The sequence below is a fragment of the Gigantopelta aegis genome, chromosome 10 (genome assembly GCF_016097555.1).
Source record: "Gigantopelta aegis isolate Gae_Host chromosome 10, Gae_host_genome, whole genome shotgun sequence".
Taxonomy (NCBI): Eukaryota; Metazoa; Mollusca; class Gastropoda; order Neomphalida; family Peltospiridae; genus Gigantopelta; species Gigantopelta aegis.
In genome coordinates this window covers 20,278,733-20,305,750 of record NC_054708.1, presented here as the reverse complement: position 1 = coordinate 20,305,750, position 27,018 = coordinate 20,278,733, and the positions used below count along the sequence as shown (strand labels likewise).

The following is a 27,018-nucleotide window of genomic DNA, read 5'->3' as shown; positions in this document are numbered from 1 at the left end:
TTTTGTAATTGCTGTTCTTTGACTAGTGTGAAATTTCGTTAATATACATATAGGTCTCCTCTTGTATAGAAGTTCTTTGTAAGAACAGATTTTTTTTTTTTTTTTTTTTTTTTTAAAATAGAAAATGTTGATAAATTTGTTAATATGTATTTTGTGTCATAATAAAATAAAAATAAATTATAAAACTCTTGTTCTCCATGAATAAGCCTTCATAAAGTAAACTGAGCTAGTAACTTTGATGACCGCTATATTCCAGTGGGTGATTATTCAGTAACAGAATTGTCCTTGAAGCTTAAAAATGGCTGAAATGCACTAATATGATTTTGGATTTCAATTTGAATCCTTAATTCGGGGTCATTAAAAAAAAACCCACTTCCGGAGCAATTATTTATTGCCATCAAGTATTACATGAATATCACAGTATGTTACATTATCAGGAAATACCCGACATATATCACAATGTTGCTCTAAACACATTCATTACAGCTAAACAGTTTTTCTAAACTTTTGCTGTATTCTCCAAGTAAGTTATTGACAACCTCTGTTCTTAACCAGTTTTGTAAATGGAGACGTCTCGTATTTCACATTTGGACCAAACTGCACCGAAGATTGTCTACTAAGGATTTCTTCAAAAGTACATTAGGATGTGTAGGCATCCCAGCACTTTCTTCATTGGAGGAAATGGGTTGATCCTCATCCATCACATCTTAGGTGGTCAGTTACCCATTCCTTCTCTATAAGAGAAGTCTACTGCTTGGAATACACAACGACCTCGCATATGTAAATGTTCGGGTTTTTTAACATTTCACTGCACTGAAATGGTACTTGACATGTACCAAGCCTTTTATTGATGTCAGATTAACGGCGACTTGTAGAGCATGCCGTTTCATCCACAACATAATTATCAAACTGATGGCACACCATTCAGCTAAGTAAGAGTTAAAACAAGGCAACTGTTATTGCTATTTGGTTAGTAGTCTTCATTTTCTTCTGAAGGTGACTCCTCATTCATAACAGCAGCTGTCAAGACTTTCAAATCTTCCAAAACCGACTCTAGAGGCTCGTCTGAAAATTTTTAGAAGTATAAAGTCTAAAATGTTAAAGGGACATACCCTAGTTAGTTTTTAAACACTAAGGCATATATTTTTTTACTATTGTAGCAGTTTTACTATTGTAGCCGTTTTTGATAACTGAAATCATACTTTACTTAAATTTTATGGTTTAGATTATCAATTTCCGTACATTCGAAGTGTTTTGGGTCATCCTGGTGTTTTAATATCACAAAATGCATTTCTCATTTTTTTTTAAACGCACATGCGTCTGAGAAGTAAAAGTTATGGAGTCGAGTGTTAGTCTATTTTTATAGGGTATTTCACTATTTTAAAATCACAGATTCATGTTTTACTCAATTGTAACGTTATCCAAATGTGTTTGTTAATTAACTAAACTTATTGTTAATTTTTATATGTTGAAACTAGGGTCTGTCCCTTTAAAAATTTATACCAGTATTGGGCATATTACAAAATACTCATTTTGGTGTCGGATGGAATTTGAAACTGCCCTTGTTCAATAAGCACAATAGTTTTGGCATCGGATGGAAATAAAATTTCATCAGTATAATTTTAATGAACATGTTATACCACACCTAGACATATATTTTAAAGTACTTTCTTCATCATTATACTTCATTGAGAAATTAGTCGTAGCTTTTAAAGGGGCATTCCTGACTTCATAGATATTTAAACAATAAAAGAATTGAAGGTTTCATCTTCTGTGATCTTGTTTGATGAAAACAGATCTACTTATTCACTAAATACAAAAACACTTAATTTGTAAGTTGATTGAGGCTGGAAAAGTACTTTGTGACTATTATGTACAGCCATGAACCCCATTTTACTGATCTAGCACATAATAGTTTGTAAGAGGCAGAAACATAACAGTTGACACACAAAAGTTGATGCTATTCCACTATGAGGGTGCAGGAATTTTAGCAGGGGGGTGGGGTCTAGAATGGTGAGCTAAGTTGTTTTTTTGTTTTTGTTTTCTTTGGGGGGGTCTAGTCATGCTGTTCGTGGGAAATAGATTGAAAAAATGAAGAAAATTTACTTTGAGTGGGGTGGGGTGTGTGTGTGTTGCCTGCATTCCTGCAATTTGCTATCCAACCTCCTAAAGGTGTGACACAAACTAAAGTCCGAACCAAAATGTTAACAACTACGAAAAATTGCTCTCCTACCTTTATTTTTTGTTAGATTTTACCCACATTTTGTCCAGAAACAAATCTTGAAAAAACCATTACAATGACACAGATTCCACATACTAGATGATAACCATGTCACCTATATCGACTTTGCTGAGATCACATAGAGCAAAAAACATGTAATTTTGTGCCGGCTGCCATTTTGATTTTCTATGGAATATTCTCCAAGAAGGTTGAAAGGATATGACTTAATCTAACAACATCATAACATGTTATGATATAAAAGCAAACGTGATGACGTCATATTAATTTTTTTCTTTTTTTTCTTTAATGATACCACTAGAGATCATTGATTTTATATTAATTATGTCACATACTTTGGAGGCTTTCACCCCTCTTGAAGAGTATTCCATATAAAAAAAAAAAAAAAAAAAAATGGCAGACAGCAGAAAACTGCATGTATTTTGCCCTATGCTATCTCAGCAAAGTCGATACTGACGACATTGTTACAGTCTCATATGTGGAATTTGTGTCACTGTAATGGTTTTTTCACAACTTGTGTCTGGACAAAATTTGGGTGAAATGTAACTGTAATTAAAGGTAGGAGGAGTAATTTATTGTAGTTAACAATTTGGTTCGGACTTTACTTGTGTCAGTATCATATGTTCCTGAAGACTTGCCTTCTTGTGTATCTGGTTGTTCTCTCAAAATGTTTTCATCTTGTTGAGGAACATCGTCCAGTTCCAGCTGAACAGGCTCCTCTCGGTCAGACCTCAACCTGCTGACCAGACCCTCCTGTCTCAGAGTTGCCTGGTGATGAAAAAAAACCTCTTTGATTTATCACACAATACTGACCCAGACCTGGTGCTTACAACACTTTTAGAGTCTAGACTCGAGACTCTAATAGAGTCTGAGACACTAATGTCATGACAATGCCATACAAATTGTATGGGTGTGACGTCATTAGAGATCGATTTGGTACACCCTTAAATATCTTGGTACTCAAATGATAACCTGAAGTAGCCTACTCTCATAGCTCCATGTTAAACATTAGAAAAGTTTTATAAGCACGGGCCCTGTTTAATATAAAGCTTGGATCTTACTGGCCACTTTTGATGTAACAATGCCATGTCTTCAGTTTGCAACCGTGTATTCAAAACTCTGTTTTGGTGCAGAAAACGTGTTCCTAAATATTTCAAACAGGCGAGAATGTCTTCCCAATCTCAATACCATAGTTTGACACCCCAATAGCCGATGTATTTTTCATGCTGGGGTGTCAAACATTCATTCATTCATTCATTCATTCATTCCCAATCTCAAATCTTATACTACCTAGGCTCGTGGTGTGATGAGAAATTTTTTTGAGACATAATTTTGAATACAGGGCAAAAGTACTTCTAAGATAATTGTATTATTTTATCACTGAAAACGAATGAATGAATGTTTAACGACACCCCAGCACGAAAAATACATCGGCTATTGGGTGTCAAACTATGGTAAATGGAAAAAACTAAAGTGATGATCAACATCAATATAAAAATTCAACAGTTAAATAAAAACACAGTGTAAAGGACTGTGTAAAAATACAAATATCACAGATATATATAATTAAAATTTAGAATAAAACTCTGTATCACATAAAAATTGCAATAAAAGTTCCATCCAGATTCGATCACAGTTCGTGGTCCAAATGCATCTTTTCGAATTTCTTTCAGAAACTGACACTCCACCAAAATGTGACGCATAGTCACAGTACACTGACAGTGCTCACACTGAGGTGGAGGATCTTTCTTTAAGATAAATGAATGGGTCAAGTAAGTATGACTGATGTGGGCACAACACAAGACTATTTCATCCTTCCTGCACTGTCTATAGGAGGACTGCCACTCTCTCAAGACTGGCTCGATAGCATGAAGCTTGTTCGCAACCTCACCGTCCTAATCACGTTGCCAAGTCGAAAAGATAAATTTGTTGATATTATTTTTTTTAATCAGTATACAGTACACCAACCCTGGCATGAGGCAAATCCAAAGCAGACTTGGCAGCTGAATCTGCCTTTCCATTACCCCTGATGCCAACATGGCTGGGCACCCAACAAAATACATCTTTTTTGGCAATAGATAAAAACACACTTTCGTATCACCATCCCAATTAAGGGATCGTCCAGCTTCATATTGCGCAAAGCTTGGAGACACAACAGTGAGTCGGTAAAAATAATAAACTTTGATGCTATGGAAGCTTTGATTTCTTCTAAAGCTTTAATGACTGCCCAAACTTCAGCACTAAAAATTGATGCCGAGTCAGGCAGTCTCATGGAAATGATAGTGTCTGATGGAAAAACTGTAGCACAAGCCACAGAATTCCCATCCCGTGATCCATCTGTATACACAGGAATGTAATCGCGGTACTTGTCCTGAATTTCCATGAAAAACTGTTTATACACAACAGTATCTGTACGATTTTTCTTCAGATGCGAAAGATCAAACACAATTTTAGGTGGTGTAATACACCATGGTGGTAGAACAAAATTAGGAAGGAGTTTCCAAAGTGTCGGTTAAATCAATGTTGGAAAGCGACAAAAACGGCTTAATGCGAAGACCAAATGTACGAATAGCATTTGGCTTTGCATCAAACAACCTCATATATTTGTTGTCAAACACCGCATTATGTGTAGGATGTTGTGGTAAAGAGTTAATCTTGGTAGCATACTGCAGAGAAAGCACCCAAACAAGGTTCGTGTGCATCAATGTACAAGCTCTCTACAGGAGATGTTTTAAATGCACCAAGACAAAGCCTATGTCCCTGATTGTGTATAGGATCTAGCATCTGCAAGTACGACTTGCGTGCCGACCCATACACAATGCATCCATAATCAAGTTTAGACCTCACAAGAGATCTATACAGACGGAGCATAACCTTTCGGTCTGCTCCCCATTCCGTACTACCAATAACCTTTAAAATATTGAGAGCTTTCAAGCCCTTCTTTTTAACATATTTGAGATGGGGCACAAAAGATAGCTTCCTGTCAAATATAACCCTAAGAATTTTAGTCTCCTTCACAACTGGAATTGGATTTTTGTCCAAAAACAACTGTGGATCTAAGTGGAGACCTCTTTTTCTGGCAGATATGCACACAAACCATTTTTGCCTTTGAGAATCGAAAACCACTGAAAACAGTAACTATGTTAATTAGATTGCATAGCACAGTCTGATCTCATCTAACAAATAGCTTTGAGTGCGTCGTTAAATAAAATATTTCCTTCTAACAAATGGCTAGCATATACCCTTCAACTATGAAAGTTAATCTGACCTGCTTAAACAGCCTCTGTCTTAAGAGGCCACATTATTTTTCCAAAATATTTAGCATCATACAAATTAATCTCTATTAAATACATGATTGACTATATTTCAATTGAATTCATACAACTTTGACAATATTATCCACCAACCATTAACATATTTCTGTCCCGCTCAGTGGCTATTAGTTTTTCTTGCAGCTTTTGCAGCTGTCGTTTGTAGTGTTCTTCTGTCGTTCGCAACTGTTCAGCTGCTCGTTCTTTCTCTCGCGTACTCTGACGCTCCAGCTGTCGAAGGTGTATCACTGAAAATGTTTTAAAAAACTAGGCAACTTTAAAAACTCACCAATCGCAGCTTGATCTAAATCTTAAGCCATTTTAGCATGAAACTGATAATGTGGAATGAATACACAGCCAAACACCAAGCATAATGCAGCAAAACACTCAAAACAACTCTCTCTGTAAACCAGAATTCCCTTAAAACCAGACATTTTTCATGGTCCCTTTTTAAATATTCGTACAGAACAAAACCTCTCTAACTGTATACCTCTTAAACCTGATTTGTTTACTTGGTCCTGTGTGTGTCCGGTTTAGAGAGGTTTTACTGGAGTAAAACAGAATGCCACAGACTTTGTGGTAAAATAAATATGAAGTAAAATGATGTCTTTAATAGAGATCTATTATATTAAAATGAACACTGGACAATACTTTCTGGGGAAGTATGGAACAACTAAAACTAATGTATAAACACTTGGCATTCTAATGCAATAAATTACCATCTCCACATTCCTACTACCCCAGAAATCAAAATTCTGGAAAATGTTAAATTTGATTCCTGGATGTCTTTACAGAGTGAAGGGGCGTGACGTAGCCCTGCTTCATGTGCGGTCGGTGTGGGATCGATCCCCGTCAGTGAGCCCATTGGGCTATTTCTCGTTCCAGCCAGTGCACCACGACTGGTATATCAAAGGTTGTGATATGTATGTCTGTGAGATGGTGCATATACAAGATCCCTTGCTGCTAATCGATAAGAGTAGCCCATGAAGTAGTGACAACGGGTTTCCTCTTGCAATGTGTGGTCCGTAACCATATGTCTGATGCCATATAACCGTAAATAAAATGTGTTGAGTGCGTCGTTAAATCAAACATTTCTTTCTTTCATTTTCTTTTTGACAGAGTGAAACCGCAAAACACACCCAAACATCCTTACACTGACATTAAATTTTTGTTTTTAAATTGTGTGATTAAAGAACCTGTTTTTGTCGCTTCCCGTTTCGCCTCATTGAGTTTTCTGTCTAATTCAGCAAAAGCCTCAGCATTCCTGGATTCATCTGCTGCTTTCTGTTCTTCAAGGGCTGACGAGAATAAGTAACAATGTTAAAACTCCAGCAAAACTGACCGACTACTCGAATGTGTAATATGACATTTTATTTCATAGCATAAATTAAAAGACTAGATTTAGTAGCTCACTAAGTTTAGACCAATTGCAATTCTTGTTTGGGAAGAAACATTAGTGTTTCCAGACTGCTTAAGGTAGTACTAAACCAAATAACTTCTGGCTGGATCAAAGTTCGAGGTGCACCAAACATTTGATAGAGAAGTGAACACCACAAGTCCTGTGATTGGTGATAAAAGTGAGTGTGTTTCATCTGGGCAAAATATTCATGCAATTTTATTTCATCTAGTACCACTGTGTCAAGTAGCCTTGTGCTTGAAACATGTATGGGGTACCTGTAAAAAACAAGTACTCAAATGTTGTGCAGAACTAGGGTAGTCATAGACACTACCGGTTATCTCAGAAATGAGCAGCTTGACTCCCAAAGGGTGAGGTGTGATAGTATTTATATCAGTGGCATTTACGTTGATTGATACGCTGCAGGTAGGAGTTTTAGCCACATATGTTACTATTGTCATCTATGGGATTTGATTTGGTACACCCTTAAATATCTTGGTACTCAAATGATAACCTGAAGTAGCCTACTCTCATAGCTCCATGTTAAACATTAGAAAATGCACCCCAAATGTCAGTGCGGAACAAATTCAGCATAATTTAATTACATTCCTACAGTGGTGATATTTATTGAATCAATATAATAGCAAGATTGGAGTAACTTAATAGCATCACTTACCGTTTTGCATGCTGAGCTGCTGTTTTGCCAAATTTGTTTTTAAATCTTCATTTCTTTCTGACAATTCTTCCATCTGAGCATGACACTGCTCAAGCCGTTCACTTAAGCTGGCACAAGTCTGAAGTTATAACAAACATTCTGAGAGTACTGATTAAGCAATGTATGTCCTCTACCAGGCCCCACTAATGTTCCAATAGCCTAAGTTAAAGGGCCATAACTCTGTGAAATGTGCATAAATACCATTATGTCCCTTGAATCAATTCTAACAAAAGTCGAACTTGATTTGGCTATTGTCAAAAATGGGTAAATCCCTATGAAAGTCAAACTTGACCTGTAACTGTACATGATAAAGCTTTATACAAAATTTCAGCTCAATATCTTGAAGCATTGCAAAAAAAAAAAGAAGTCCCAAAAACTGTAAGTAGGACAGATGGACAGACCGACGAACAAATAGACGAACGGACAGAAGGACGGAGACCAAACCTATAGTCTTCTTTGGATTATGGTAACAGTGTACTTCATTTTCATAATGGTCAGCACATGAAGGTTTTGCTTAAAATCACTTTGTGTAGAAAGAAGGAACTGATTTATTTAACGACGCACTCAGCACATTTTATTTACGGTTATATGGCGTCGGACATACTCTTTTCAATTAGCAGCAAGGGATCTTTTATATGCACCATCCCACATACAGGATAACACACCACAGCCTTTGATATATCAGTCGTGGTGCACTGGCTGGAGCGAGAAATGGCCACAAATCTGTTAGAGGCACAACTCACAACTTTGCTCAAAAGTACTGTCCAAGGCAGGGTATATGGGCAGGGTATATGTTCCAGTGTCATCAGTAGTTTTTTTTTTATGTACTACCCTTTCTGTGGCAATTTGTATATATTAACAAAATTCCTTACAAGGAATAGCAGGGTCAAAGCATATATTCGTATGAATTTCCCAGTTAAAAACTGTTATACTAAATTTCAGGGCAAGTCTTGCATATGTGTCATATAATACTATTATAAACAGTTCATAGTATCACTGAAGCTCTGCACCAACTCTGAACGACAAAACTGTTAATCTGTGATCAAGACCATATCTCTGCACAATGCAAAGTTGAATGGGCATTTGGTAAAGTAGTGGTTGATTCCATGAATCTTTATCTAGTGCTTCATCTGTAGGACAGCCAATCTTGAGGAGATCATTTACCTGTACTGCTCAAAAGTGGACTGCCACTACAAGACATGTTTACTAAATCAAAACTAACACAGGACAGAGCTCAATGGAATAAATAACTCCAAAAATAAAGCAAACCTGTGATTTCTGCTGCACTGTAAATTCAAGGTCCTCTATAGTCTTCTTAAGTGAAATGATCTCATTTTCATCTGAAAACAAATATTAACAGTATTATAACACATGGTAAGTCTCATTAATACAGAAACAACTATCCAAATGGGGAGTGGATTTAAAAAACCCAAGGCAATAGCAGAACTTAAAAAATATGCTCAAAATAATTCAGTTCACTGAATAAAAATACTAGTATGGTAAAAAAATAAATAAATCTTGAATTGATGAATATTGCTAGTTCTCAAAAACTGTCATGTTTTAACCATACTGTAAGTAATTAAATGGAAGAATTTAAAAATGAAACCATGCATCCTTGACTGTTGACATAACAAGATATTTGTTTATGGGGCACATTTTGAACAAATAAAATATTTTTTTTTATAAATAGAGTATCATGTATTTGATCCACTTTAAAAATCACTCGGACTCTTGTATAAGAAAACTCTGACTGATTGATTAGTGTACACATTTTTTTCCTAGAGGAAAATTATAAAAACCTAAGACAAGCTGACTTACACTGTGATCTGACATCATCGAGCCTGCCATTCCACATGAGCGAATCTTCTCTCATCTGTGCCGCCAGCATATCTCTCTCCTTAGTGACTTTCTCAAGCTCTTCACATATGTGACTAGCACTGTACAAAATAACACTCCACAAGTTAAGGAGTAAACATATCTAATTAACAATGATAATTACAACAACCGAAATTCTATTTAAAATAATGGAGAAAATTTGGATCGTTGTTAAGTTTTTAAAATTATATACCTAACCTGACCTATATCCTATGGCACATTCACTCCATTTCAATGTACTGGTCCTCAATCAAAGTGATATACCCACATCTGAATACCCACAATACCCAGCGCACCTCTTTCAGTCATGACATATCCTCTTCTTTCTTTGTCTTGAGCAGCATAAGGTAGAAGTCAGATTAAGTTGAATTTTTTTTTACAATTTTCTGGAACTTTTTGTTAATGCTTGGCATCCACATTAAGAATATTCTTTAGGGTATGGCATTGCTATGGTGGACGATACAGATTATTTTTAATTTATGATCACTGAAGAGGTCAAAGATTAAATGAGTACATTTTCAAGTTAAAGACAATGCCCCTTGATATTTCAGTAGATATACATGTAGACCCTAAATATCACTTTGACTGATGAAGTGGTTGCAAAAAAATTGAATATTAAGAAATTATTATTATGCAATGAAATGCATGTAACCTATTAACTATTTTTTTTACAACCATATTTGAAAGAGACAAGTATTTCAGATCTTTTCAATTTTTCAAACTTTTCTATAACAGGTTGATCAAAAATGTTTCTACTTCAAACACCATGTTGAATATTTATTATTATGTTCTGTACTGTTAACAAAAATGAAGAAAACTTGAGGTGTTTTCTCTTTTATAGATACATTACCTGTCCTCGAACAAGTGCACTCCCTCCTCTCCCCCCCCCCCCCCCCCCCAAACGGCTAGTAGTCTGGGGAGTGCACTTGTTTGAGGACAGGTAATGTGGAAAAGAAATAACTGTATTATTTACCGGTAATACTAAAAATATTTTTTAAGTTAACAGTTAGCCTCAACAAACCAACCTTGGTGTGGACTGAGTGTCTGCATTCGGCAGGTCTTGTTCTGCTTTTTGCTTATCAGTATATTGCAACCTGAGAAGTGCATCCCTTCGGGAAAACTGACCTAAGAAGAAAGTCAAATACATCTTTTTAAAATGTGTCTTGATGGCATCTTCCAATACACTGGATTACTAGTATATGAAATAAAGAAAAAAAAGGAAATTTGTCTGGTAAATTAAATGTTTACTTACTACACAAAGAAAACAAAGAAGAAGGAAAGTTTGATGATGTAAACAATTTTAAGGGTATAATTTTCATTACTCGTACGTTTTTGAGAGAAAGGAAAAACAGGTTGGTTTTTAAAAGAGTGGTGTTATGGTGACTGGCATAGCTAGGAATTTAGATTGGGGGGCCAACCTACTATTGGGGAGGGGGGCTAACCCACACTATGTATGTATGATTTTATAAAATTAAATACACTAAAAAACAAAAAGACCCCACCCACCCACCCTCGCTAGACCAATGGTTACAGCTAGTAGTTTATGAAAATTGTAAAAATTAGTCATGTTTAAAACATGACTATTGGGCTATTTCTCGTTCCAGCCAGTGCACCACGACTGGTATATCAAAGGATGTGGTATGTACTACCCTATCTGTGGGATGGTGCATATAAAAGATCTCTTGCTGCTAATCGAAAAGAGTAGTCCATGAAGTGGCGACAGCGGGTTTCCTCTGTCAATATCTGTATGTTCTTTAACCATATGTCTGACGCCATACAAGCGTAAATAAAATGTATCGAGTGTGTATAAAACATTTCTTTCTTTTTAAAACATGATTACAGTACTTTCTATCGTGAGAGAAGTATTTACCTTGTAACATTTCTATCCTGCTACCTGCGAAGCTGATTCTTTGATTGTAAGTCTTCAGTGTTGACAGTGTGGTCTGCAGGAGAGCAAACGTAGCCTGAGATTTGCTCTCTATACTGAAAGTAAAGAAACAACAATGATAATATACAAAAAAATTAAATAAGCACACATTATTAATGTTAAAATACAAAAAGAACACACACCAAACATAGCTGTAAAATAGAATGCCACTGATGTTAAGAAATAAGTTATAGGTACTTCAAAGATTTTTGTTAAACTTGAATGTGTGACATTTTTTATGAATTAATTTTATTTTCTTGTATATAAGAATTTTTCATTATTTCTTTTAGTTTTACAATTTTATTAAACTTATTAACAGGGGAGGATCTAGGATTTTGAGAAGGGGAGGGTTTATCATTAGCAAATACACATATTTTATTGTGTGTGCATGTGTCTTTAGGTGGGCATTTCCAATGAAAAAAAGAAAAATCGAAAGTGCTTATTTTTTTACTTGGCAGCTAAGGGGGACTGTTACACTATCTACTCTACCCCCACCCCCGATTTGCCATTAATAAATCATTTTACAAACCAGGTTAGGTAACTTCAGCCAAGATCTTGTCAAGCAGATGAATATTTTAAGCTCAGTACTTAATTTAGCTTCAAACAAAAATGTCAGTGCATGTTATAACTGTTCCATTAAGTTTATTGGTTTTACTGCTGGGAATATGACCACAGAGACAAATGCATAAGAAGATATGGTACCAAACAGGTAAAGAGGAATATTTAATATACAAATACCTTTGAACATAGCACACAAGCTGCTCCAAGTGCCCTCGGTTTTCTCTCAGTTGATCATCCAGGGCCAGGGCAATCTGCTGAGCCTGTGTGATTTCCACTTGTAATTTCTGCAAGACGTAACATTTCGCACATCACATCGATACCTTCATTTCTTATTTTCTGTGATTATATCCAATTAATGTTCTGGCATGCTATTTTGGCATACACCTCAGGCACAGCCAGGATTGTATATTGGGGAAGGACACTAACATTGGGGTGGGGGGGGGGGGGGGGGGGGGGGGGGACGACATCTACACTACCAATGAGTCATGCTATGGATGATGGGCAAATATAAAAGATGGAGGAGAAAAAGAAAGAGGTGTGATTGTGGTGGTGGGGGGGTACGATACTGGCCTGTCACTCACTCTAGGTGGATGCCGGTATTGGGATACACACACAGTATCCAGTTTTTATAAATTTATAAACCTCAAAGCTCATGACTTAGCAAGAATGACCCCTATACCACCATTACATTATGTAATATTAATTTTTATCTTAAACTTACAGAGGAAATTGAAGAACAGAAACTGATAATAAAGGCAGAGATTTGACAGTAATAATTATTATAATTTCAGACAAATAGACATTCTTGAGACATGATTTTCTGTACAATCTTACATTTTACTGAGTAGTTAATAGTCCCCTAATAAATTAATTAAAGTTTCTTTTGCTTAACGACATCACTAGAACACACTGATTTATTAATCATCGGCTGTTGGATGTCAAACATATGGCCATTTTGACATAGTCTTAGAGAGGAAACCTGCTATATTTTTTCATTAGTAACAAGGGATCTTTTATAAGCAACATCCAACAGGCAGGATAGCACATATCACAGCCTTTGATAAACCAATCGTGGTGCACTGGCTGGAACGAGAAATAGCTCAATGAGCCCAATGACGAATAAATGAACTAAATGAATGTATTATATCCCAAACAGAGCTTGCAAAATCTGTTCATAGAAATGCCACACACCACATGGTGATCCTGCAGTCAGTTTCATCATTGCCTTATTATTATTAATTTCCACAGAACAAACATATTCACGTAATAAAAAGAAAGAAATGTTTTATTTAACGACACACTCAACACATTTTATTTACAGTTATATGGTGTCAGACATATGGTTGAGGACCACACAGATTTTGAGAGGAAACCCGCTGTCGCCACTACATGGGCTACTCTTTCCGATTAGCAGCAAGGGGTCTTTTATTTTCGCTTCCCACAGGCAGGATAGCACAAACCATGGCCTTTGTTGAACCAGTTATGGATCACTGGTCGGTGTAATTGGTTTACACCCACCCATTGAGCCTTACGGAGCACTCACTCAGGGTTTGGAGTCGGTATCTGGATTAAAAATCCCATGCCTCGACTGGGATCCGAACCCAGTACCTACCAGCCTGTAGACCGATGGCCTAACCACGACGTCACCAAGGCCAGTATATTCACCTAATAACTTCTCTTCTCACCTTATTGTTATTCATCTCCATCTGAAGTTCTGCAGTCTTAACAGACAAGCTCTGTGATAGTACCTCAAGATCATTTTCTGATGTTGACAGCTTTTCTTCTAGATCAGAAACCTGCAACAGTATAATAAAACAGTTTAAAATAAATGTTAGAAAATTACAAAAAACAACAAATTCACAACAGAGTTATACATAAAATATACATACATATGCATCGGGTAAATAAAAAAGAAAGTTTTAGAGTACAGCAACAGAGAGGTAATTTTTGGCCTGACCCAAAATTCTCGATTATAATTTTTGTTAGTGCTGTTCATTTATCTTTGGGGCATATATAATAAAATCCAGATGTGTGTGAAATGATCACACAGTTCTGTACCAAAATAGACATCTTGATTTTCATCGTTAATAGTCTACAGTTTTGTGTGAATAGCCAGGTATTATGTGTATCACTGGTATGTTTAGTGGTAAGTTGATTCAGCACTTCTGTAAAAAAATAGACATATTTTGATTTCATCGTTAATAGTCTACAGTTTTGTGTGAATAGCCAGGTATTATATGTATCACTGGTATGTTTAGTGGTAAGTTGATTCAGCACTTTTGTACAAAAATAGACATATTTTGATTTCATCGTTAATAGTCTACAGTTTTGTGTGAATAGCCAGGTATTATATGTATCACTGGTATGTTTAGTGGTAAGTTGATTCAGATTTGAAAACTTTTGAAATGATAAAAGCTTACTTTATATGTCCAGTTTTGATCGTTCTTCTTTCTTATGATTTCAGCTGACTCTAGCTGAACCAACAAAGCAAACACTTTATCTCTCCACCTGATTAAATAGAATTTTAAAACAAGAAATATTAATTTTATGAGAAATTAACAGACTGAATCCAATATTCAACCCATGCATCATTTTAATTAAGCACATTTATCAAATGCTAAACGTCTTTTGTCTTAGAATATATTTCAGTCCTTATTCAGAGTGTAGAGAAGAATCAAAACAAAAAAGAAAAGTTAAAGTTTGTTTTGTTATCGACACCACTAGAGCACACTGATTTATTAATCATCAGCTATTGGATGTGAAACATTTGGTAATTTTGACATATAGTCTTAGAGAGGAAACCTGCTACAGTTTTTCATTAGTAGCAAGGGATCTTTTATACGCACAATTCCACAGACAGAATAACACATATCAAGGCCTTTGATATACCAGTCATTGTGCACTGGCTGGAATGAGAAATGGCCCAAAAGGTCACCGATGGGGCTCATTCCTAGACCGATCGAGCATGAAGCGAGGGCTTTACCGCTTGGCTACTTCCACCCCATAAAAAAAAATTGTCATCTGGTGCTTGTAACAGGAACCAGTGGAAGACACATCTACATATAACATAATGAACTACATGTATACACTGGTTTCTGCCAGAAAGGAAATTTTGGGTATGGCACTATGGCATTGAATATTTACAATGCGTGTGCTGAATGCAACCACGGTCGACAGGGGGTGGGGGAGCCTCCCCCAGAAAGAAAATGGGTTATGTTTAGGGTTAGGGTTAAACAAAAATTATACCTGTGTAAAAAGGTTAACTTCAAAAAATAAAATCTGCAAAATGTTTGGGTATGGCTCCATACCCGTTTTACCCTCTGGCAGAAACCCAAACACTCTACCACAAAATGTAATGTATATTCAAACCTACCTGCTGATGAGTAGAGACTCTTGTTTATTTTTATCCAGATGACTGGCTTTGGCCTAAAACAAAATAAACATTCAAGCTAATCATTTACCATATCCAGCTGACATTGTATCACTAGCAAAGACGGGCTTTTGGGTAAATGTTCGAGGTCTTTCTAATTCTTTTAAGAGAAGGACCATAATTTATCAGTTGTCCATGTGGTATATCTTTATACTGTGAAAATCGGAAAACATTAATATGTTCAGTAAATACCATCTAATATAACTTCACAAGGCATGAATTTTTGTCCACTCCAACCAGTAAATGGTATATATCAAAAGTTGTGGTATAGAGTGAAACTCCTCAAAAGCATAAACCATAATTCTCTCAAAACAAAACATTTTCACGGTCCCTTTTAAAATATCAGTGCAGAAAAGAACCTCTTTAAACCAGATACCTCTTAAAACTGGATTTATTATTTGTCCCATGGTGTCCGGTTTTGAGGGGTTTCACTATATATGATCCTATTTATGGGAAAATTATACAAACAAGAGTACCGGTAAGGTACATGATACGCCCATCAGGAGTTTGATGGAAAACCATAGATATTAATGAATATGTCATGGGTATGACGTTCAGAATATAGAAACATTATTTGATTTATTTGTATCACAGTGACCTAGTAATTGTATGTGACACACCTCCATCCCAAGTTGTTCCTTCATGTGAGGTTTGATGGTCCTGTATGCATCTGTATGCAAGATATCATCTGGACAAGGATTTACTGTTATGTGCAGTAGACCGTAGTAAAAGTAGGTCACAGTGACCTAGTAATAGTACTTGACACACCGCCATCCCAAGTTGTTCCTATATGTGCCATCCCAAGTTGTTCCTATATGTGAGGTTTGATGATCCTGTATGCATCTGTATTCAAGATATGGTCCGGACAAGAAAACGTTAACAGACAGACGTATGTACGGATGGACAATGCCATACCATAATATGACCCATCATAGATGGGCTTATAAAAAAACACAACTTACTGATAATTGAAATGTGCTGGAGTGTCGTTAAAATGGATTCCTCTCACATGTCAGGACATCAAAGGAAAATTAGGATCACCAAGATGAAATTAAATGAACATAATAAATATGTCAGTTAACATCACTAATGGCTTGTTTAAACAATGGTAAAAAAAATTAAAGTATCATTTCATAGAGCTTGTTATCTAACCTTTGATATTTCACATTCCTGGACATTTAATATCTTTGTGATTGATGACAGACGAACGTTGAGAAGTTCAATACTGGATTCCAGATTCTCCTTCTCGGCTTCCAGAATCTGAAGGGAAAAACATTTTTCAATTATTTGTTTAATTGACAAATATCCTCTTTAATTGGTATATGATGTAGCTCAATGGTAGAATGTTCATCTCAGGTTCGACACAGCACAGAATTAATCCCCATATTCCCCACTTATGGTCCAATCAATGTCCTGTAACAGGTATATTAAAGGCAATGGCATAGCCAGCATGAGGCAGACGAGGCAAGCGACTCGGCTGGAATTTCCACAAATTTATTTTATTTTTCCCATGACACTAATATTTATTTTATAGGTCTGGGTTTGCCTCAGCGTTTTTTCCTCTCTGGCTACGCCCCAGAAAAGCCATGATATGTGATCCTGTTTGTTGGCATATAAAATATTCCTTCTTGCTATTCAGTGGTAGCAGTTTATAGGGTGATAGTAGATTTCCTATCTTACACTGTCAAACAAGTGTCATAATAACAATATGAGACACCTAATAGTTTGAAATGTGCTGGGATGACTTTTAACAATCATTCTTTTCATTTCCTACTTTAGTTGACATTTGCAACAATATTACCTTGGGTGTTTTTTAATTAACTACTTAAAAATATAAAATACCTGAGATTATAACATTAAAATAAGCAAAACGTTACAATAAATGAGAATTTAATAATTCTAAATAATTACAATATGGAAAAAAAGCAATCTGCACACTTTTAATATTCTGTTAGAACAAAAATACCTCTATTAAAACAAATTTTATGTAGCAATGTTTTGATGGGTTTTTTAAAGGACATTAACATTAACGTTTTTACGTTACTTCATGAATTTTTAAACGACAACCATCTTCACAAACATTTGTCATTACTTTGAGTTTGTTTTGAAGCGTTTCGTTTTCCTTGATCCATGCTTCAGCCGGTTTGTAGGTCTTTTCTGCCTCTCCAATGTAGATCTTCATCTGTGCTATCTGTTTTTCTTGATTCTCCAGTGTCGCCATTTTAGACCTAGAAACAAAAATTAACACTAATTTACTTATACCTTACTACAAATCCAACCATCTTTGTTTAAATGACTTTAATTGTATCTACTGATTTTAATGGACTTATTGGGTTTATTTTATGTAATCTAATAAAAACAAATAAAAACAATAGAATTTCTTTTAATAAACTTAAAATACAGATTTTTATCTATATGTATAAACACAAATGAAACTAATTTATTCTTAATTATAACAAGGTTTGATGATCCTATATGAATTGATAAGAAAGATACATCTCTGAAATGAAAAGTTTACGGACAGACATACAGACAAACAGACAATGCCATACCACAATACGACTCATCAAAGATGAGCATATAAAAAAAGACTTTCCTATAAACTTTTTAGAAAAAGAAAATCAATAAACTATGATATAATATGTTGCGTTTTCATTTTACTTTTATATACTTTAATAACTTCTTGTTTAATTTTTCTTCTCTCTTTTTTTCTTTCCAAAATGGCTACATGTGAGTAAAAGTAAAGTAAAGTTTGTTTTATTTAATGACGCCACTAGAGCACATTGATTTTTAATCTTATCATCGGCTATAGGACGTCAAATATATGGTCATTCTGACACTGTTTTTTAGAGGAAACCCACTGTCGCCACATAGGCTATTCTTTTACAACGGGCAGGAAGGGATCTTTTATCTGCACTTCCCACAGGCAGGATAGCACAAACCATGGCCTTTGCTGAACCAGTTATGGACCACTGATCGGTGCAGGTGGTTTACACCTACCCATTGAGCCTTACGGAGCACTTACTTAGGGTTTGGAGTCGGTATCTAGATTAAAAATCCCATGCCTCGACTGGGATCCAAACCCAGTACCTACCAGCCTGTTGCTACATGTGAGAGTCTTTATTACCGTATTTCCGTCTCGAGTTGTCTGATGGAGACTGACGCATCTTGTCGTATTGACTCGACTTCAGCTTCAAGCTCCCGAATCCTCCTACTGTACACAGACTTACACTCGGTCAGTTGTGCTGTCACGTTGTCGAGCTGTGCTGTCAAATCTTCAATCTCCTTCTGGTGCTCATAACTCAGTCTGTCCACCTAACAATCAGGGAACGTAACAACAAAATAACAAATATGGAAAATTATCAACAATTACCGATAGAGTATTTGAAGAGACATAATTCTATTGAAAAGGAAATAAAAGTTACAGCACCAGAAACAGTAACTATCAAACAAATTATCTTTATATGGGATGGCCTCTACGAGAAAGAAGAAATAAGGCATGATGTTATTCATAGTAAACATTTAAAATTACATCTTGTTGAAATTTAGGGTGGCACATATCAGGTACCTGTTTGTTATATTATATCAACATGCAAGCGTTTTATATATTATATCAAAATAGAAAGTGTGTTTCTATTAATTGTTGTCTGTCTATCATAACGAAGTAATAGTTTGGTTATATATTAATTGCCTGATATACTATCATAAACCTCTTTTAAAACAGAAACAACTCTTATCACAATTAAAAGTTCAAGATTACAGTTGTCACTTATATATTTGAGTCAAAATATGTTATTATCACATTCTTGTGACCACTGGATATCAGAAAATGCCAAAATAATATTTTGCTATTTTTTCTTCATCTGTATCTTTTTTCATAGACACAGTCACAAATGGTCTAACAATAGCTCTTATAATATCTATAACAGCAATACGAGGGCAGAACATAAACATGACATGGCATGGTAGGGAAAACAATTTTCATATATATCTGTACGGAGTGTATGTGAATTGGTGCAGTAGGATTAAATCCTGCCATTATTATTTTTATTACATAACTTCTGAGTAAGAGATTTGCAAACATATATTAATCAGTAATTAATGACACTGCACAAATAAACGCTACTGCAGTATCTATAAACTGTGAACATTGTTACTAACAACAAGAATTTCATGGAATTAAATGTCTCGCCTACCACAAACGTTTTCGGTGCACTGTAAACCAAGTTTCACTGACCTTGGACTCATAGTTTGTGACAAACTGATCTCAACGCGAAACCGTAATGCAAAACCTTTATCACAAAAGTTGAAGCTGCCGCCATCAAAAAAGCAATACCTATATCTCTCCTTTTTGCTTCGTAAAGGCGAGACAAAAATACTGATGCTGGAAATGTTTAACACAAAAGATGACGCTGTCATTATCGGAGAAGTAACACACATATCTCTCCTTTTTGCTTCGAGACGAAATTGTTGATGCTGGATCAATGAGAAAACTTTCTTAAGATGTTATAAACTGCGACTAGATGTTGCACTAACCTGCTCCTCATATCTGCGGTCTCTGTCTCGGAGTGAATCCTGTAGTGACGCCACGTACCGATCATGGTCTCTCTCCTGGGTGGCCAGTTGCTTCTTCAGTTCACCGATCTCCTCGTCATACTGGCAGCGCTCTCGTCTCAGCTCACCTTTTACCTTGTCAATCTCCGTCGCCTGTCGACTTATCAGTTCATCAGCGTACATGTATCTGCCTTCATCGCTTGACACTTGTTTAATTATCTTCACATTGGCATTGATCTTAAATTTTAATAATTTTTTATTAAATTTATGATCGGACAGAATTAGATGAACAGTCACATGAAAAAATCTACAACTTGGCAAAAAGAGGAAATTCTGTTACAAAGCAAAATCTATTTGTCATCAACATAAATTATTTCTAGAATGAATATACCTACCAGTTCATTTTTATTCAAGTCATAGTTGAACAGACTAAAATCAATTAAAATTATTCTTTGTAACAAATCCAGTTATTTTGTTGACACGGGTACTGAAAAATGTGTTATTCTAAAGTAATATAATGAAGCTGTAATGCACATGGTAACTAGTCAGATTTCACTAAATCAGTTCTCACTTTTGACAATGTTAAAAAAAAAAGTTTAATAAAACTAATCTAAACAATGTTGGCAGGACAAAACAAAAACGGTGTGGCATTTTACATCTAATCTACATGCCAAAAAAAAATGATTATTATTATCACATGACATTTAAGAGATTTTAAAAACATGTTTATAAGCTACCCTCAAGTTTAGCAGGCAGTAACAGTGTGCATGTTTTAATAATACTGTTTTCAACTTCTTGTGTACTGTACATACCAATTGTACACTAAATATATGTAATGACAGGATGTTAATTTATTTGGAATAGTTTTAAAGGTATTTGCAAAAAATTACAAATCAATGTTATAAAATGTTTGTTTAGATGGTAATAATAAAACAATTGTTATTTATCACATGCAAAACAAACAGTGAAACACTGATAACTTTATATATTGGAACATTTATGCATGTAGATGGCACAATTATACATTCTAAAAATTAAAAATATACGTGCATTTTGTAAAACATCTCCTGAATTACCGTAACCAGGGCTTCTAAATTTTTTACAAAATCCACTAGCCATGGGATCAGTGATTAATTTTTTTTACAAGCCACGATTAAAAATTCACTAGCCCTACTTTACTTCAAGTTAATACAAATTACTAAATAATAGTAAAATTTGGATATGTCACCTAAAGAGAGAGATATAGCTTAAAAACACTAACATTGGGCGTGGGGGCAGGATATTAATATTTACAAAATAGACATAACTGCAACATTTGACAAAAACATTTCACTAGCCGTCGGGCATGGCAACAGCAATTATTTACTAGCTCAACATTGAATATCACTAGCCATGGGAGTGGGGCTACCATAATCTAGAAGCACTGCGCAATAAAATGGTTTTAACAACTGCAAGGTAAACTTACTTCTGAATCGCTTGGTATTGCTATCCTGTTTGCATTTCTGTAATAATAAATAACAATTATTTGAAAGACTAGTATTGGAGTATACAGAGCAAACATAATGTAATATACAGTAACAGCGCAATTTTAAATTTAAAAAACAACATTTTTCTGTAATACATGTCTATCAGTTTTATTATATCATAATCATATATATGCATGGCTCACCCTTCCCATTGCAAAATCAGCCAATTACAAATATTTTTTATTACAAAATGGCTACAAATTTAAAGTATCTGGCTAATAAAATGTTGTTTAAATTAGCCACTTTTTAATAATTTTGAAACAAATAATTAGATATGCTGAAAATTGGCTACAACAAAATTCTTTCTTTGCTAAATCTAACCATAAACTAACTAAAATTGCTAAACATAATAATTAATAGGCAATATCATTTGAATTGCATCAGTTATAGGTAAAGTGAATCAAATCTCACAACAAAGATTGAATAACTTGTTTTTAATATGGCAGTACTGTGAATGTCTATACAGCAGACATCTGAGACTACTTTTACTGGACTGTTGTTTATTAATTTAAGACAAGTGTTCTGCTTATATACTTGTAATCGTTAATAAATAGGAACTTTTCAATAAGGAAGGAAGGAAATGTTTTATTTAACAACGCACTCCACACATTTTATTTACAGTTATATGGCATCAGACATATGGTTAAGGACCACACAAATATTGAAGGAGGAAACCTGCTGTCGCCACTTTATGGCCTACTCTTTTTGATTAGCAGCAAGGGATCTTTTATATGCACCATCACACAGACAGGATAGTACATACCCCAGCCTTTGTTAAACCAGTTGAAAAGGGGCCACTGACAGGAATCGAGCCTGGATCGATCGCACATCAGGCAAGCACTGTACCACTGAGCTATGTCCCACCCCCTCAAATTAATAATGAATAAATGTCCATCAAGTTCCTGGCTCAAAAGTGATAATGGTCCAATAAAAACCACTTCATGGGCTACACTTTTCGATTGGCAGCAAGGGATCTTTTATATGCACCACCCCATAGAAAGGATAGCACATACCATAGCCTTTGATGCACCAGTCGTGGTGCACTGGCTGGAGCGAGAAATAGCCCAATGGACCCACTAATGGGGATCAATCCCAAACCAACCACGCATCAAGCGAGTGCTATAAAGTGATATGAAAACAAAGTTCAGTTTTTAATATATTTTGTCATACAACTTATAATATACTAGTATGCTGATTCAATTTTTATATATATATATATATATATACCTATGTTCAAATATTAAATGTCTGTTTTTAACTGGTTACAAAATAATGCATTAAGTAAAGCCTGTGCATTCCTTCAAACTTTTAAGATACATCAAAACTAAGATATTGCCTACACCACTGATTAAATCTTGATGTGGATGAAACAACAAGAAGTTTAATTTGTTATATAACAAAATAAATGTATGTGAACCTTAATCTTTGGTTTTCATCCTTCAGTTGTAGAATCTCATTTGTGGCTTTTGCCAACTCTTTCCAGGCATCTGGTTTGATCTTTGTACTTTTGAACATGGACGGAGGCAACAACTCCATGTTTATTTGGCCACTTGGATTTCGAACAACTGCAAAAATATACATTAATTATTGATTTTGAAAAAGCTGTAATTTTCTTAATATCGTTAAGTTTTGTTTTTGTTTTGTTTAACGACATCACTAGAGCACATTAATTAATTAATCATCGGCTATTGGATGTCAAACATGTGGTAATTATGACTCATAGTATAGCCAACAGAGGAAACCTGCTACATTTTTCCAAATGCAGCAAGGGATCTTTTATATGCACTTTCCCACAGACAGGAAAGTACACATTACGGCTTTTTGTCCAGTTGTGGTGCACTGGTTGGAATGAGAAAAACCCAATCAGCCTAATGGATCCACCATAGTGGTTCGATACTGCGACGCAAGCACCTCAAGCGAGCACTCAACCAACTGAGCTAAAGCACGCCCCCTATTGGAAAGGGTTTGACCCGTACCTTTCTATATAAAGGCTCTAAAGACTAACCCTATCCCTAATGATAAAACGATATTTTGTTTTATATTTGCTTTATAATAGTGTAAAAGTGTGTAAATATAAAAGTGTACCCCCACACACACACTTTTTGCCACCTTCCTACGCTCATGCTTAACCATTGAAAGGTGGGTACGGGTCGAACTCATGCCAGATGGTGCACATAAATGATAAAAAGACTCAGTCACTGCTACATTTGCACTGACGAAAAATATAGCAGGTTTCTCTCTAAGACTATAGTCAACATTACCAAATGTTTGACATCCCAATAGCCGACAATTTTTTAATAAATCAATGTGCTCTAGTGGTGTCGTTAAACAAAACAAACCTTAACTTTTATTGACAAGCATGAAGCAAGCCTCAGTCAGTTTGCATGTTTGAACATGTTCATGAGGCCTGTGTTATTTACTGACAATGGTTAGGAATTATGTAGTATTTAACACTTGTACGATACTTTACATATACAACTTATTTTAGGGTCTTATGACTCTCAGTAATTAAACTATTACCAGCCTTTTCACTTCCAGGAATAAAATCAGTGGGTTTGTTTAAATGTGCCGCCATCTTGAATGAACGATAACTCCGCCACAGCTTCCTAGTTCCGAGTCCATTCGGAATACCTCGGCCGATCACGGTGTATGTTTTCAGACGGGTGTTTTATTATTTGGCCGTCGTTCTCTGTCTGTCAGTCTGTTTGTGCGTTCGTTTGTATGGGGTTTTTTTTTTTATTTGTTTTTGATTGTTGGTTTGTTTATATTTTGTAATATGATTGAGGTTGGGGTTTTTTAATTTAATATTTTATGTTTATTCTTGATATGTTTGATAGCAAAGGTCATAGTAAAGTATAGTAGCAGTAGCAGAAAGAAAAAAAGAAATGTTTTATTTAACGACGAACTCAACACATTGTATTTACGGTTAAATGGCGTCAGACATATGGTTAAGGACCACACAGATATTGAGAGAGGAAACCCGCTGTCGCCACTTCATGGGCTACTCTTTTCGATTAGCAGCAATTAGGGATCTTTTATATGCACCATCCCACAGACAGGATAGTACATACCACGGCCTTTGTTACACCAGTTGTGGAGCACTGGCTGGAACGAAAAATAGCCCAATGGGTGCACCGACGGGGATCGATCCTACGTCCCACCCCTTCAGATGGGTGTTTTATTATTTGACCGTCGTTCTATGTCTGTTAGTCCGTTTGTGCGTTTGTTTGTATGTTTTGTTTTTAATTTGTTTTTGATTGTCGGTTTGTTTGTTTTTTGTAATATGATTGGGGTAGTTTGTTGGGTTTTTTTGTTTGTTTGGGGTTTTTGCGGGGTTGTTGGGTTTTTTATTTAATATTTTATTTTTATTATTTGCAAGCTACGGTATATATATTGTTTAATAGCATCAGTACGAGCAGCAGCAAAAGTCATAGTAAAGTAGTAGCCGTAACAGTAGCAGTAGCAGTAGCAGCAGTAGAAGAAGAAGAAGGAGAAAAAGAAGAAGGAGAAGAAGAAGAAGAAGAAGAAGAAGAAGAAGCAGTAGTAGTAGTAGTATGAGAGTAGTAACCTGTCGATGAGAATTTTGAGATCGGGGGTGTCGGCATAAATATATAAATAAATATTAATAATTTATGAATGTAGAATAAATCTGATCGACAAAACCGTTATCCGCGATCAAGACCGTATCTCTGCACAATGCAGTCGAAGGGGCATTTGACAAAACAGTGGTTGATTCCATGAATCTATATCTTGTGTCTATGAGGATAGCCACTCCCGAACAGATTCATTACTGGGCAACGCATCCTTCATGCACTGCTCAAAGAGGACTGCCACTCACCTACTAGTTTACTAGATCAAAACTAGCACAGGATAGAGCTTAAGGAATACATATAGCGGCGATGACATGCACTCATGAATCACTATCAAAACAGTGACGATATCAGGTGTTCGCAAAAGTCGAGCACATCCTGCCCCACCGGTGGCACTGGTCATGAGTACTGCCACAACAACTGTACAATCCGTCACCTCATCTGAAACGATGAAAACATGAGTAAAGAGATAAAAACGTGTGCACAAGCTCAAACTATGGAATAGCATCAGCCTGTCAGCTTCTTAGAGGCTGAGGGTGTACTGTCTTGTTAAGCTTTTGAACGTAAATCATGCTCTTAACAGCAATCTGGGATATTCTGAATTTCGCTTTTTATTATATATCATTTTAATACTGGGGTGAGCAAAAGTTGGCCATGTTCTCGAATATAGCCCCAGCGTCGATACGCAAGCCGCGAGCTCACGTATAATTAATTGGCGTTCGTGTAATACGACGTATATATTTGATCTATCCACGTACGAGGGTGGTTAAAAGAAACAAGTCCATGACTCCACATGAGTGGTTTTTCAGAATCAAAATTATTCACATATTTGTTCAATGGTCTCCTCTGCCTTTAATGTACTTGTTCTAAGGCTACTTTAGCCTTATTAAACCTTATTAAATACCCTCTATGTAGAACTCTGCATCTTGCTCATCCAGCCGACCCCCTCTGCAAAAAGATTCTCGAACGTATCAAACATATACTCTTCAAAAAAAGAAACGCAAAAGGGTACAAATGGGTTATAACTCCGATTTTATGTTTCCTACCGGTTCATGCTTTGTGAATATAAGGTCATTGCATGTCCCAAACACATTCCCACGGTTACATTCGATAAAACGCAGCTACTGTACAATAAAGTTCCAAAATGTGAATATTCGCAAAAACGCAGCCACGTGCAAACCATGTCACCACTGCACGTGCGTTGTCTGCACGTGCAACATGAACACCAACAGTATAAAAGTGCAGGGTGTTCGCTTGCCTGGCCTCTGTATCTGGCCGACAGTTGACAATCCAGGACATGCCACGTCTCAGTGAACCGCAGAGAAACAATGCCATCGGCCGACTAGACGCAGGCGAATCCAGAACGGCCGTTGCCAGGGCATTCCATGTGTCCCCAAGCACCATCTCCAGACTGTGGGACCGTTACCAGCAACATGGATCAACACGTGACCTCCCTAGATCCGGTCGACCACGGGTCACTACCCCCGGGCAGGACCGCTACATCCGGGTACGCCACCTTCGGGAACGATTGACTACTGCCACCTCCACAGCCGCAGCAATACCAGGTTTGCGCAGGATATCCGACCAGACCGTACGGAACCGCCTACGTGAGGTAGGAATTCGTGCCAGACGTCCAGTTCGAAGTGTCATCTTAACACCACAACACCGTCGACTCCGACTGCAGTGGTGCCAGATTCATCGACAATGGCCTCAACTGCGATGGAGACAGGTGTGGTTCAGTGACGAGTCCCGATTTCTGCTCCGACGTCATGATGGAAGATGTCGCGTGTATAGGCGTCGTGGTGAACGTTATGCGGCAAACTGCGTGCAGGAAGTGGACAGATTCGGCGGGGGTAGTGTCATGGTGTGGGCAGCCATCTCACACACTGGCAGA

At 36.2% G+C, this 27,018-nt stretch overlaps 1 protein-coding gene across 2 annotated transcripts; it reads right to left on the bottom strand.

The window, feature by feature from the left end:
• Window positions 1-116: 116 nt before the first annotated feature.
• LOC121382840 (coiled-coil alpha-helical rod protein 1-like) lies at window positions 117-24,159 on the bottom strand. 2 transcript variants are annotated; one of them, XM_041512468.1, is made up of 20 exons: window positions 24,059-24,159; window positions 22,952-23,099; window positions 21,474-21,510; window positions 19,991-20,245; window positions 18,582-18,769; window positions 17,547-17,682; window positions 16,607-16,714; window positions 15,398-15,450; window positions 14,445-14,532; window positions 13,710-13,820; window positions 12,202-12,308; window positions 11,407-11,519; window positions 10,562-10,661; window positions 9,480-9,598; window positions 8,931-9,001; window positions 7,623-7,740; window positions 6,747-6,848; window positions 5,647-5,798; window positions 2,878-3,007; window positions 117-1,065 (listed from the first exon to the last, which is right to left on the bottom strand). In XM_041512468.1, exons 2-20 carry the CDS (start codon window positions 23,068-23,070, stop codon window positions 971-973), a joined length of 2,202 nt encoding a protein of 733 aa, XP_041368402.1. In that variant the 5' UTR covers window positions 23,071-23,099; window positions 24,059-24,159; the 3' UTR covers window positions 117-970. The 2 variants fall into 2 exon arrangements, with proteins under 2 accessions (XP_041368402.1, XP_041368401.1); XM_041512467.1 differs by having other exon boundaries at window positions 24,055-24,133.
• Window positions 24,160-27,018: the final 2,859 nt, after the last annotated feature.